The sequence below is a fragment of the Phodopus roborovskii genome, unplaced genomic scaffold, assembly GCF_943737965.1.
Source record: "Phodopus roborovskii unplaced genomic scaffold, PHOROB, whole genome shotgun sequence".
Classification (NCBI taxonomy): domain Eukaryota; kingdom Metazoa; phylum Chordata; class Mammalia; order Rodentia; family Cricetidae; genus Phodopus; species Phodopus roborovskii.
In genome coordinates, this window is record NW_026126571.1 from 31,220,071 (window position 1) to 31,233,201 (window position 13,131).

The following is a 13,131-nucleotide window of genomic DNA, read 5'->3' on the forward strand; positions in this document are numbered from 1 at the left end:
ACTGCCTGAGAACTATTGGTGATTGATGGATGCTGGGGGGAGGGAGGGTCAGTTTTCTTCAGGAATGTGGGCCCTGAGAGCTACACATGCTCCAGTAGGTGATCCCACACTCAATGCACATTCAAGCAGAACTAAGTGGACCCAGTAGGAATTAAAAATAAAGGGCACATGAAGAGGAAAAGTAGGGGCAAAGACTTGGAGGGGAGTAGATTTGATTTAAACACATTATATACATAACTGTATATTTTTAGCAGTTATATTATACAAATAGATATAATAATTTATGTACAAATTAATATATAACAAACAAATTTATATATTTAGTGAATAATAAATATAATATTTAAATTTTTGTTCCTTTCTAACTCCTGCACAGCTCTTTCCACTTTCCAATTGGCCCCTTCTGCTTTCATATCTTTTTGTTTTAGTGACCCAGTGAGTTTTATTAGTGTTGCTTACAATAGCATGGGAAAACGTATGCATATATGATTATGGGCAACTTTCTGGGAGATATGCCACTGAAGGAAATCTTTCTTTCTCTTATTGTCAGGGAGGAGTGATGAGGCCCCCCCCCCACTCATGGCAGGGTACCGGCAGGCCAAATCTTGGGAAGACCTGGACTTCATGTTTTGGTTTGAGACAGGGCTTCCTTTACAGCCCTGGCTAGTTTGGAACTTGTTATATTGATTTAGCTAGCTGTAAACCCACAGAAATATGCCTTTGCCTCTCAAATGTTGGGATTAAAAGCATGCAGTACCATACTCAACTCAGATTTCTTGTTTTTAAAAATTTGTTTATTCTTTTACACTTCACATCTCTATAAAATCTACTTTAACTATCCCGCCATTGTCCTACCCTGTGGCACCACCTCCAGCTAAATGGCTTCCTGTTCCCAACAGACCCTTTTCTTACTTTTGTGCCTTTTTTCTTGTAGCTCACTGAGTTAATGAGGCTGCTTGCACAAGTACACTTGCTGCTTATTTACTTGACAGGGGCAACTTATCAGTGGTTCCATTGCCAAGGAATATGACTCCAGCAACCATGAACCGTTTAAAGCTCCCCAGGGAAGAATGGACCCTATGATTCCTCCTCCCTCCCATGCAGGCATGGTGATGGGGCCATACACTTCAGTTTTTAGAGGAGGGTTAGCATCATAGCTATTTGAGAAGGAGGAATAGAGAGCTACCCCATGTCTCTGACCCTTTCCCCAAGCCTTCCCACTACCAGCATCCACCAGATTGGTCCATGCATGACAACGGCTGAGCCACAGAGACACTCCATTGTCACCTCAAACCCATAATGTATGCCAAGGTTCATCTTGCCATGTACCCAGTGAATCCTGACAAATGTGTAATGACAGGCGCCTGCCACCACAGGGCTGAGGGTGTTCACACTGAAGCTCTCACTGCCCCTGCCTCCTGCCAGCCACTGCCAGCCATTGCCAGCATGATTCCTACAGAAGGGAGTGGTTTCTCTGCGCCTCCATGTCCTTCACGGCTGACTGCCCTCTTTGAAACCTCTTATCTCCAAAGGTCATTTTGCTTTGCCCAGGAGGAAGAGGAGGAGGAAGAAGCAGTTCAGAACCCTCTCCTCTGACGTAAGTGGGTGGCAAGGGAAGGGACACAAGACAAGGGAGCCATAGAGTGAGGGAGAACTTAGCAGTCAGTGACTCTCTCTGCTTCAGATCAGACATGTCCACTCCCTGTAACCCGCCTCCTGGCAGTGCCGCCCCTTGTCTCCTTGGAGTGCCCTGGAGTGACCTTCTTGCTCCTTTGTTCTCCCGGCTTTCCTGCAGCCTGCTCAGTGCCCTATTCTGTGGGCCCCTGAGCTGTGCTCTGGCTGCCTCTGCTCCTACTCAGCAAGAATCACTGAGTCCCAACTGCATGCACAGTACCATCGGTCAGCTAGGGAAAGGCAGGATAAAGGGAAGGGCGGCTTTCAGTCAAGCTATCTATTATGTGACTGGGCTGGCAACACACACACACACACACACACACACACACACAGTTGCACACATGCAGCTTCCTTAAGTACAACATCAGTAAGGTGGGAAAATTCACCTGCAGCCTCCATGAGAGGGACCCAACACCTCAGACAGTAAAAAATTCATCTAACACAAAAATTCAGTATCTCACTTGTCTTCCTTTGCCCTAGACATGGAGGTCTTTTGGGGGTACACTAGAGACATGAATCCATTCCGTAGCCACCCATCTTAGTATGTGGCCATGTCTTCCACAGCTCTAGAAAGTGGCCCACATGGTAGAAGCTGAAGGGTTTACTGTCTGCCCTGGGGGGCTCTGAGGCTATTAGACGGTGCATGGGGCTGGACACTTGACAAAGGGTTGTAGGTCCTATGAAGGTTAAAAGGGGGAGGCATCAGGTAGACCTCGTGCCCAAGGATCCAGTGTTTGGTCTCCCTGTGGCAGTTGTACCTGGGTGTCCTTGAAAAAAAAAAGTTACAGTGATATAAAAGAAGTGGAAAGGTTAGAGCAAGATGTTTATGGAATTTCCAGCTGGGGCCATGCTGGGGACAACCTCAGAAAGAGCCTTGTGTAAGAATCCCACTGTTTCCTGGCCGCCAAATCTTAGGGGAGAGACAGAGGCTTTAGTGAGCAAGGAAGCACTGACTATGGTCCTACCAAGGACACTATGGCCTGGACATTGTTAGATGTGTCTACAAATTCCTCTAGATAACCTCAGCTCCATAACTTGCCCTCCACACATAGGCCACACTCCTAAGACTAGGGACAGGTTAAGTCGGAGGGTAATGACAGGGCCAGAGGAGGGGAGTGAGGTACTGGTCTTGTACCTGGTCTTCAACACTCTCATTGTTCTGAAGGAAATCCTCAAAGACCGTGTGTGTGTGTGTGTGTGTGTGTGTGTGTGTGTGTGTGTGTGTGTGTGTGTGTCCTGGGGTGGTTCTGGTTGTATATGCTGGTGTATGGTGTGGTGTGAACTTAGCTGGAGGTGTGTATTTTTATCATGCCACTTGTACACAAAATGAAGTTCCAGATATAATAAAAATTATAGACTGCTGGAGTTGTTTGCTTTACAATTATGTGTCTATATGAGTTGAATTTGCCTATAAAGTTGATGGGCTTATCAGGTACCCTTATGGCCTTCTCAAAGACAAAGAAGAACCATGGATAATGGACAAGACTACTAGTGTCATAGTAGTGGAAGAACTCTATAGGAGGTGGTTGTCTTTGGATAGTCAATGACAGAGGAGCTAATTCATGGATGGCATTGCCCAGGCCCCTGCTCATGTCTGTGGTCTTGGTCAGCTATCCTGCATGTGTGTCTTCACTATACACAGCCATAGCCTCTTGAACACTGACCTCATGGCAATATGCACATTCCTAAGGTAGCTCCAGCCTTGGTAGATGGCAGTGTTAGTGTTGTCTCCTAGACTATATCAGGGATCATTGACTTGTTCCACATGGGGCCAGACTTGTTGAGGTGTCTTGGGACTTCTCCACCAAGCTTGTTAAAGATTCATGACTTCTCAGCACTCATGCTGAGGCAGAGGCAGGTGGATCTTTGTGAGTTTAAGGCCAGCCTGGTCTATAGAGCGAGTTCCAGGACAGGCTCTAAAACAATACAGAGAAACCTTGTCTCCCCCCCCCCCTGCAAAAAAAGATTCATGACTTCTCTGTGCTCTTGGACAATAGGTCCTTGAGGACTGATGGGAGATGTCATTCTTTAAATATGTTTCTCATACAGGTGAATAAATAAAGCACTGTTGGCCAATAGGAAAGCAAGATAGGTGGGACTAGGAGACAAGGAGGAAAGAGGAAGTAGTAAGGAGGAGTCAAGATGGAGAGTCTGGAGAGAACAGATCTGCCAGCCACCTCTCCCTGGTAAGATACGACCACATGGAAATACATAGAAATGGGTTAATAATTAAGACAGAGCTAGCCGATAAGAAACTAGTACCTGGCCAACAGCATTATATCAAATACAGAGTCTCAGTATGTTAATTGGGGCTGGCGCCGGGGCGGGACCAGACCAGCGGCTGGGGAAAAAACTTACTTGTTACAGAGGACCACCATGTCCACTTCCCTATCCACATATTTCTGAGCCAGTTTCTCTGGGCTGTTGTAGAGCTTGTCATTACACAGGACCTGCTCTACACTCCAGTTCTGGACATCTGTGCTCCCATGATCCACAAGGATTTCCAATACTGTGGGCTGCAGTAGGTGGTATTTTTCAATACACTGAAAGAGAAACCAGGTGGTCTGATGTCTAGACTCCACACTGTGGGGGCCACATGGGTGGAGGTTAGGCACTGACTGCTGCAGTTCTCTAAGGAGAAGCTGGTGGTGTCAAGGATGAGTGAATGCAAGGTCACCATGACCCACTTGATTCAGTGGCAGGGAAGACGACTATGCTTTGGACATGGGTCTGGGTGTCCAAGATTCATGTTTCACTGACCTGGGGGACAATTCTCTTATGTAGAAGGACTGTGGCCAGGGCCACAGCAAACTCAATGGCATTACTGGGCACCAGTAAATCTGACGACATGGGCTTCTTACACAGAATATGTTGTTTCTTATCCAGAAATTCCAGGACATCCTTCTTCTTGGGCAGCAGCATGCCAATGTGGAACACAGAGTTCTTGTCTAAAGCCTGCATGCCGATGGCTGCAGCTCCAGCTCTGGCCTGCTCACTAGGGAACCATGCACAGCTTCTATCTCCTGAGTGCTCAGGTCTGCAAACACCAGGGCCTTTCCATCTGTAGAACCAAGATGATGGACATGCAGCCCAGTGCCAGGCTCCTTTGTGCCATTCCCATGACTCTGGAACTGAGCAGACGAGAGAAGACAACTTGGGTATTTCTCCAAGGCAGCACCCAGAGCACACTGTCCCTTCCTTACCCAGCTGAAGTGAGAGCTGGAAACCCAGGGCCTCACTTGCAGTCCAGACCCCTGTGTGCATCCACCTATTTCCTCCACCATCTGAAAATTTCTTATCTGGATATCTCCCATTGTTTCTACCTTTTTAGTTTTCAAACAATTGGAAAACATTCATGAGCTAAGGACACCATGAGTCATATAGTAATCCAAGGCTAGCCCAGCAAGGGTTACAAACTCTGGGTGGGAGTGAGGACTTTAGTGACAGCAAAATTCCTTTCTAATGCAACAAATTACTTACCTTTTATGTGGATGAATGTTGAAATTTAGGTTTATGTTTGAAGTATAAGAGGAAAAATGATACAGAGGGTAGAAGAAGACATACGAATGTTTGAAAGGGGAAACATTATTTTATATGGATACTGAAAACTATATTTTATATATTATGTTACATATTATATAATTCTAGTGGCAGGCACAGTGTGCTAGCTGGTTTTTCTTTTGTCAACTTGACCCAGGCTAGAGCTATATGGGAAGAGGAACCTCAATTAAAAAAATGCCTCCCTAAAATTGCCTATAGGCAAGTCTATAGAGCATTTTTTAAAATTAATGATTAATGTCAGAGGGCTTAGCTTATGGGGATGGTGCAACCTGTAGATGGTCATGGTTGTGTAAGAGAGCAGTTTGAGCAAACCGGTAAGCACCATTTTTTCCATGGCCTCTGGCTTAGCTTCTGTCTCTAGGTTCCTAACCTGACTTTCCCTCATGAGGAACTGTAAGTTATAATGTGAAATAAACCCTTTCCTCCCTAAGTTGATTTTGGTGATAGAAACCAAACTAAGACACATGGGGTACCATCCTTCAAGTTGTTGGTGTGGTCCAAGAGATTCCCCAAATAATATAGGGACTACCTTGCTCTTGGTTGCTTCCTACAATCTGAAGGCCAGAACCTGTTGACAAATACCTCATACTTTGGACATAGGACTTGGAAGAATCGAGCTGGTTTGGGCCCAGAAGCCTCATCTCTAAGGACTAGCTCTCCCAGTATCAAAGGGTGCAATTTCATCTGCCAAGGGAGAAAAGCAATCTAAAGTCCTACACAACTATAGAGCCTATGAATCACCAGTAGTGATCAGCCTGACAAGATATCCCCATGGTGTAATAGTGGCATTTTTATCTTAGGGTAACCAATATCTATCTAATTATACTTAAGATTCCCTCAAAAGAAGGGAATTCATGCTTGGTATTGTATACCCAGACAGCTACACATGGATTTGGGGTCATAGAGAACTTACTACTGCCATTTTCCTAAAACAACATAATTTCTAACTGTATTTTAAATACTTACCCTTATACCCATGGATAAATGTAGCTCTCACCCCTTATCAAAGAAGCTTCTTTTTGAAACAGATGGTAACTGTTACAGACATCCACAACTGATCAAAATGCAGAGAAAATGTAATCTTACTATGCCCATTCCCACCTGGCATATCTACCAATACAACTTCTAAGCCTTTGGGAGAGAAAGTTGGTAACATAGGCATAGTGAGGGGTTCAAGGATCTGTGTGACTGAGCCCATTTCAAGGGTGCATTTCAATATAGAACAGTAGTATTTAGGCAAAGGGAAGCGTAGGCACTCATCAGGGACATGAGGGGGCTCTGTGCACAGAACCTGAGCATCACTGACATTTCAGATCTTCTGTTTGAAAATGTATGTTCCTATGTCACATGCCCCACTCACAAGTACGGGGAACACAACTTGTGTGCTCAAAAAAGGCCCAACTTTCCTGTTGGCTTCTTCTGTAAAGGAATTTTTTTTTCTTAGCTCTTTATAACTAGTTCATATTCTGGTGATCTGGTCAAAGTTGGCTAGAACCTTCTTTTTTATGTTTTATTTATTTTTTTCTTATTTTACATATTGATCCCAGTTCCCTCTCCCTCCCTACATTGCTCTCTCTCCCTCCCATGCCCCCTCCACCCTCCCATCCCATTTGCCCCCACTCCACAGGGAGGGTGATGCCTTCCAGGAGGGGGTCAACAAAATCTTTCAAGTCATTTGGAGTATGGACTAGGCCCTCCCTCTTGCCTCTAGGTTAAGGGAGTATCCCTCCATGGGGAATGTGCTCCCAAAGTCCTTTTGTGCACCAGGGATACATCCTGGTTCCACTGTCAGAGGTCCCTTAGACTGCCCAGGCCTTCTAACCGAGACCCATGTTCAGGGGGTCTGAGTCAGTCCAATGCTGGTGTCCCAGCTATCAGTCTGGGGGCTCATTAACTCCTCCTTGTTAAGGTCAGTTGTCTCTGTGGGTTTCTGTAGCTTGGTCTTGTCCTCCCTCTCTGCATCTGGATTCTAGTTTGGCTCAGTGTTTAGTTGTGGGTGTCTGCTTCTGTTTCCATCAGCTACTAGATGAGGGCTCTATGATGAAGGATAAGTTAGTCATCAATCTCATTATCAGGGAAGGGCATTTATGGTAGCCTTTCCTTTGTTGCTCAAATTGTTAGTTGGGGTCAGTTTTGTAGGTCTCTGGACATTTCTCTAGAGTCAGTTTTCCCTTCAAACCTATAATGGCTCCCTCTTTTATGGTCTCTCTTTCTCTCTCTCTGTCTCTCTTTCTCTTTGTCTCGTCTATTCCTCCCCAACTCAATCTTTCTAGTCTTGGTTGTGAGCCTAGCCTTTAACGGCTGAGCCATCTCTCCAGCCCATCAATCTTTCTAGTCTTACGTGCTTTCCTCTCCTCTCCTTCTCTTTCTCCTAGCTCCCTCCCCACTCACCTCCCAACTCCCAATATGCTCAGGAGATCTTGTTCCTTTCTCCTTCTGTTAGGGAACTCGTATGAATCTCTTTGATCCCTTCTTGTATCCTAGTTCCTCTGACGGTATGAATTATAGGCTGGTGATCCTTTGTTCTAGGTCTAAAATCCATATATGAGTGGTTACATACCATGTTTCTCTTTTTGTGACTGGGATTCCATTGTTTTTTCCACAGAGTAATATTCCATTGTGTAGATGTGCCACATCTTCTTTATCCATTCTTCAGTTGAGGGGCATCTAGGTTGCTTCCAGGTTCTTGCTATTACAAATAATGCTGCTACAAACATAGTTGAACAGATGTCTTTGTTGCATGGCTGTTAATCATTTGGGTATATGCCTAAGAGGGGGATTTCTGGGTCCTGTGGTAGACTAATTTCCCATTTTCCTGAGGAACCGCCATACTGATCTCCAAAATGGCTGTACTAGTTTGCACTTCCACCAGCAGTGAAGGAGTGTTACCCTTTCTCCACATCCTTTCCAACATAAGTTGTAATTGGTGTTTCTAATTTTAGCCATTCTAGCAGGAGTAAGATGGTATCTCAGAGTTGTTTTGATTTGCATTTCCTTGATGGCTAAGGATGTTGAGCACTTTCTTATGTGTCTTTCAGCTATTTTGGATTCTTTTATTGAGAATTCTCTCTTCAGTTCTGTACCCCATTTTTTAATAGGGTTATTTGTTGTTTTGTTGACTAGTTTCTTGGGTTCTTTGTATATTTTGGAGATCAGCCCTTTGTCAGATGTAGGACTGGTGAAAATCTTTTTCCATTCTGTGGGCTGCCGTTTGGTCTTGTCAACTGTGTCCTTTGCCTTACAGAAGCTTCTCAGTTTGAGGAGGTCCCATTTATTAATTGTTGACCTCAGTGTCTGTGCTACTGGAGTTATGTTCAGGAAGCGGTCTCCTGTACCAATTTGTTCAAGGGTACCTCCCACTTTCTCTTCCAAGAGGTTCAGTGTGGCTGGATTTATGTTGAGGTCTTTGATCCATCTGGACTTGAGTTTTGTGCATGGAGATAGACATGGGTCTATCTGCAGTCTTCTACACACCATCATCTAGTTGTGCCAGCACCATTTGTTGAAGATGCTTTCCTCTTCCCATTGTATACTTTTAACTGTTTTGTCAAAAATCAAGATATCAGGATTTTTGATTCGATTCCATTGGTCTACCTGTCTATTTTTGTGCCAATACCAAGCTGTTTTCAGGACTGTAACTCTATAGTAGAGCTTGAAATCGGGGATGGCGATGGCTCCTGAAGCTCCTGAAGAGTTGTTTTGGCTATCCTGGGTCTTTTGTTTTTCCACATAAAGGTGATTATTATCCTTTCAAGGTCAGTGAAGTATTGTGCTGGGATTTTGATGGGGGATTTCATTAAATCTGTAGATTGCTTTTGGCAAGATTGCCATTTTTACTATGTTTATCCTACCTATCCAAGAGAATGGGAGATCTTTCCATTTTCTGGTATCTTCTTTATTGTCTTTCTTTAAAGACACAAAGTTCTTGCTATATAGGTCTTTCACTTGTTTGATAAGTGTTACCCCAAGATACTTTATGTTGTTTTTGGCTATTGTAAAAGGGGATGTTTCTCTGATTTCTTTCTCAGCCCCTTTGTCATCTGTGTATAGTAGGGCTACTGATTTTTTTTGAATTATCCTTGTATCCTGCTAATTTGCTGAAAGTGTTTATCAGTTGTAAGAGTTCCCAGGTAGGGTTTTTTGGTCACTTATGTAAATTATGATACCATCTGTAAATAGTGACAGTTTGATTCCTTCCTTTCCAATTTTTATCCCCTTGATCTCCTTTTGTTGTCTTACTGCTTTAGTTAGAACTTAAAGTACAATATCGAAGAGATATGGAGAGAGAGGGCAGCCTTGTATTGTTCCTGATTTTAGAGGAATCATCTTAAGCTTCTCTCCATTCAGTTTGATGTTGGCTGTTGGTTTATTGTATATTGTTTTTATTATGTTTAGGTATGTTCTTGTTATCCCTGATCTCTCCAAGACCTTTATCATGAAAGGGTGTTGAATTTTGTTAAAGGCTTTTTCAGCATCTAATGAGATGATCATGTGTTTTTTTTTTCAGTTTGTTTATATGGTGGATCACATTGATAGATTTTTCTATGTTGAACCATCCCTGCATCCCTGGGATGAAGCCTACCTAGTCATGGTGGATGATTTCTCTGATGTATTCTTGGATTCAATTTGCCAGTATATATTTTTTTTATTTCAGTATTTTTGCATCGATGTTCATCAGGGATATTGGTCTGTAGTTTTCTTTCTTAGTTGTGTCTTTGTGTGGCTTGGGTACCAACATAATTGTGGCCTCGTAGAAAGAGTTTGGTAATGAACCTTTTGCTTCTATTGTGGGGAACAATTTGGGGAGTATTAGTATTAGCTCTTCTTTGAATTTCTGGTAGAATTCTGCACTGAAGCCATCTGGTCCTGGGGTTTTTTTGGTTGGAAGGCTTTTGATGACTGCTTCTATTTCATTAGGGGTTATAAGGTCTATTTATCTGTTCTGGATTTAATTTTGGTAAGTGATAGTTATCCAGAAATTTGTTCATTTCCTTTGAATTTTTGAATTTTGTGGAGTACAGGTTTTCAAAGTATGAACTGAAAATTGTTTGGATTTCCTCAATGTCTGTTTTTATGTCCCCCTTTTCATTTCTGATTTTGTTAATTTGCATGTTCTCTCTCTGCTTTTTCGTTAGTTTGGATAAAGGTCTGTCTATCTTGCTGATTTTCTAAAAAAAAAAAAAACTCTTAGTTGCATTGATTTTTTTGTATTGTTTTCCTGGTTTCCTCTTTATTGATTTCAGCCCTCAAATTGATTATTTCCTGCCATCTACTCCTCCAGGGTGAATTTGCTTCTTTTTGTTCTAGGGCTTTCAGTCCTGTTAATTCGCTAATGTGGCTATACTCCGTTTTCTTCATATGGGCACTTAGTGCAATGAACTTCCCTTGTAGCACTGCTTTCAAGGTGTCCCATAAGTTTGGGTATGTCCTTATTCTCGCTGAATTCTAGGAAGTCTTTAATTTCTTTCTTTATTTCTTCTTTGACCCAGGTGTGGTGCATTTGCACATTGTTCAGTTTCCATGAGTTTGTAGTCTGCAACTTGAGTTTTTGAATCCAACTTTAAAGCATGGTGGTCTGATAAGATACAGGGGACTATTCCGATTTTTTTGTATCTGTTGAGGTTTCTTATGTTGCCTAGTATGTGGTCGATTTTAGAGAAGGTTCCACGTGGTGTTATATTCTTTTGTGTTTGGACGGAATGTTCTGTAGATGTCTGTTAAACCCAATTGAAACATAACTTCTGTTAGTTGTTTCTTTGTTAAATTTCTGTCTGTTGGTCCTGTCTAGTGGTGAGAGTGGGGTGTTGAAGTCTCCCACTATGAGTGCATGAGGTTTTATGTGAGCTTTGAGTTTTAGTAGTGTTTCTTTTATGAATGTGGGTGCCTTTGTATTTGGGGCATAGATGTTCAGAATTGAGACCTTGTGCTGATGGATTTGTCCTGTGATGAATATGAAATGACCTTCTTCATCTCTTTTGATTGATCTTGGTTTGAAGTACAACATGTTAGATATAGGATAGCTACACCTGCTTGCTTCTTGGGTCCATTTGATTGTAAAATCTTTTCCCAACCCTTTACCCTGAGGTAATGTCTGTCTTTGAAGCTTACATGTCTTTCTTGTATTCAACAGAAGGACGGATTTTGTCTTCGTATCCATTCTGTTAGCCTGTGTCTTTTTATAGGTGAGTTAAGACCATTAATGTTGAGAGAAAGTAAGGACCAGTGATTATTAATTCTTGTTTGTTTTAGATTTGTTGTTGTTGGTATTGTGAATATATTTGCCCTGCTTTATCCTTTGGGTTTCTGGTGAAGTGGGATTATCTATTTCTTATGTCTTTGTGAGTATACTTAACTTCCTTAGGTTGGAGTTTTCCTTCCAGAACTTTCTGTAGGGCTGGATTTGTAGATACGTATTGTGAAAATCTGGCTTTGTCATTAACTATCTTGTTTTCTCCGTCTATAGTGATTGAGAGTTTTGCTGGGTATAGTAGCCTCGGCTGGTATCCATGGACTCTTAGTACTTGTAGAACATCTATCCTGGACCTTCTGGCCTTGAGAGTTTCCATGGAGAAGTCAGGTGTAATTTTGATAGGTCTGCCTGTATATGTTAGCTGACCTTTTTCCTTTTGCTGCTCTTAATATTCTTTCTTTATTCTGTATGTTAGGTGTTTTGATTGTTATGTGTTGAGGGGTCTTTTTTCTTTGGTCCAGTCTATTTGGTGTTCTGTATGCTTCTTGTACTTTCATGGGCATGTCCTTCTTCAGATTGGTAAAGTTTTCTTCAATGATTTTGTTGAACATGTTTTCTGCACCTTTGAGCTGAGTTTCTTTGACGCCTTCTATGTCTATTATTCTTAGGTTTGGCCTTTTCATGGTGACCCACATTTCCTGGGTCTTTTGTATTAAGGATATGTTGTATTTAAGATTTTCTTTTGTTGATGAATCTATTTCCTTTAGTTTATCTTCAGCGCTTGAGATTCTGTCTTCCATCTCTTGTATTCTGTGGTTATGCTTGCATTCGTAGTTCCTGATCATTTACCTAGTTTTTCTATTTCCAGCACTTCCTCAGTTTGTGTTTTCATGTCTTGAACTGTTTGAGTTGTTTCCTTCATCTGTTTGATTGTTTTTTCTTGGCTCCACTTACTTTCTTTAAGAGATTTGTTCATTTCTTCCATTTTTTGTTTGGTTTTTTTCCTTCCATTTCTTTAAGGAATTTTCTCATATCATCTTTGTGGGCCTCTATCATTTTCATGAAGTAATTTTTTAAGTCATTCTCTTCTGCTTCATCTATTTTGGTGTGTTTAGGACTAGTTGGTATAGAGTCCCTAGATTCTGGTGGTGTCATGCTTGTCTTTCTATTGTTAGGTGTTTTCTTTTTTCTTTTTTTTTTTTTTAAGTTTAAAATTTTATTTTTTTTTATTGTTTTTTTTTTAAATTTTTTTATGTAATAAAAAGTAAAAGCCCTTGAGGCATCTGTCTGTCGGTCTCACACAGGACACTCAAATTAATGGGGAAGAACAGGGGGCCCAAGTCTGAGGTTATAAATAATAGAAAATAAAAGATCTTCCGTCTCCAGCGGGGGGGGGGGGGGGGAGATAGATGAGAGGATGGGAGGACAAGACTGAGTGGGACCTGGCAGGGGCAGAGCAGGAACCACCCCCACCCCCGCTGGACCCCAGCCCTGCCCACTTCAAGGACCCCCTCCCATTCAAGGTGCTTGGCAGGAATTCCCCAGCTCCCCAAGGGAAAGGGGTTAGGGGCGGGGCTAGGACTGGTCCGAGCAGCTGAGACATAGATCACTCTTCCCTCCACTCATGGAGGTCTCAGGTCGCGCCAGGACAATCTTCAGTTCCCCGGGGGGTGGGAGGGGAGCTGCTGGGAGGGATGAGATTGAAC

At 42.6% G+C, this 13,131-nt stretch overlaps 1 protein-coding gene across 1 annotated transcript; it reads right to left on the reverse strand.

Moving 5' to 3' along the window:
- Positions 1 to 2,957: 2,957 nt before the first annotated feature.
- On the reverse strand, positions 2,958 to 4,795 carry Aoc1 (amine oxidase copper containing 1). Its single transcript, XM_051202973.1, is given in 11 exon segments — positions 2,958 to 3,349; positions 3,352 to 3,444; positions 3,447 to 3,511; positions 4,033 to 4,267; positions 4,270 to 4,373; positions 4,375 to 4,476; positions 4,478 to 4,498; positions 4,500 to 4,551; positions 4,554 to 4,637; positions 4,640 to 4,735; positions 4,738 to 4,795. Coding segments are annotated over 11 exon segments (1,302 nt in total).
- Between the last annotated feature and the right edge of the window lie 8,336 nt (positions 4,796 to 13,131).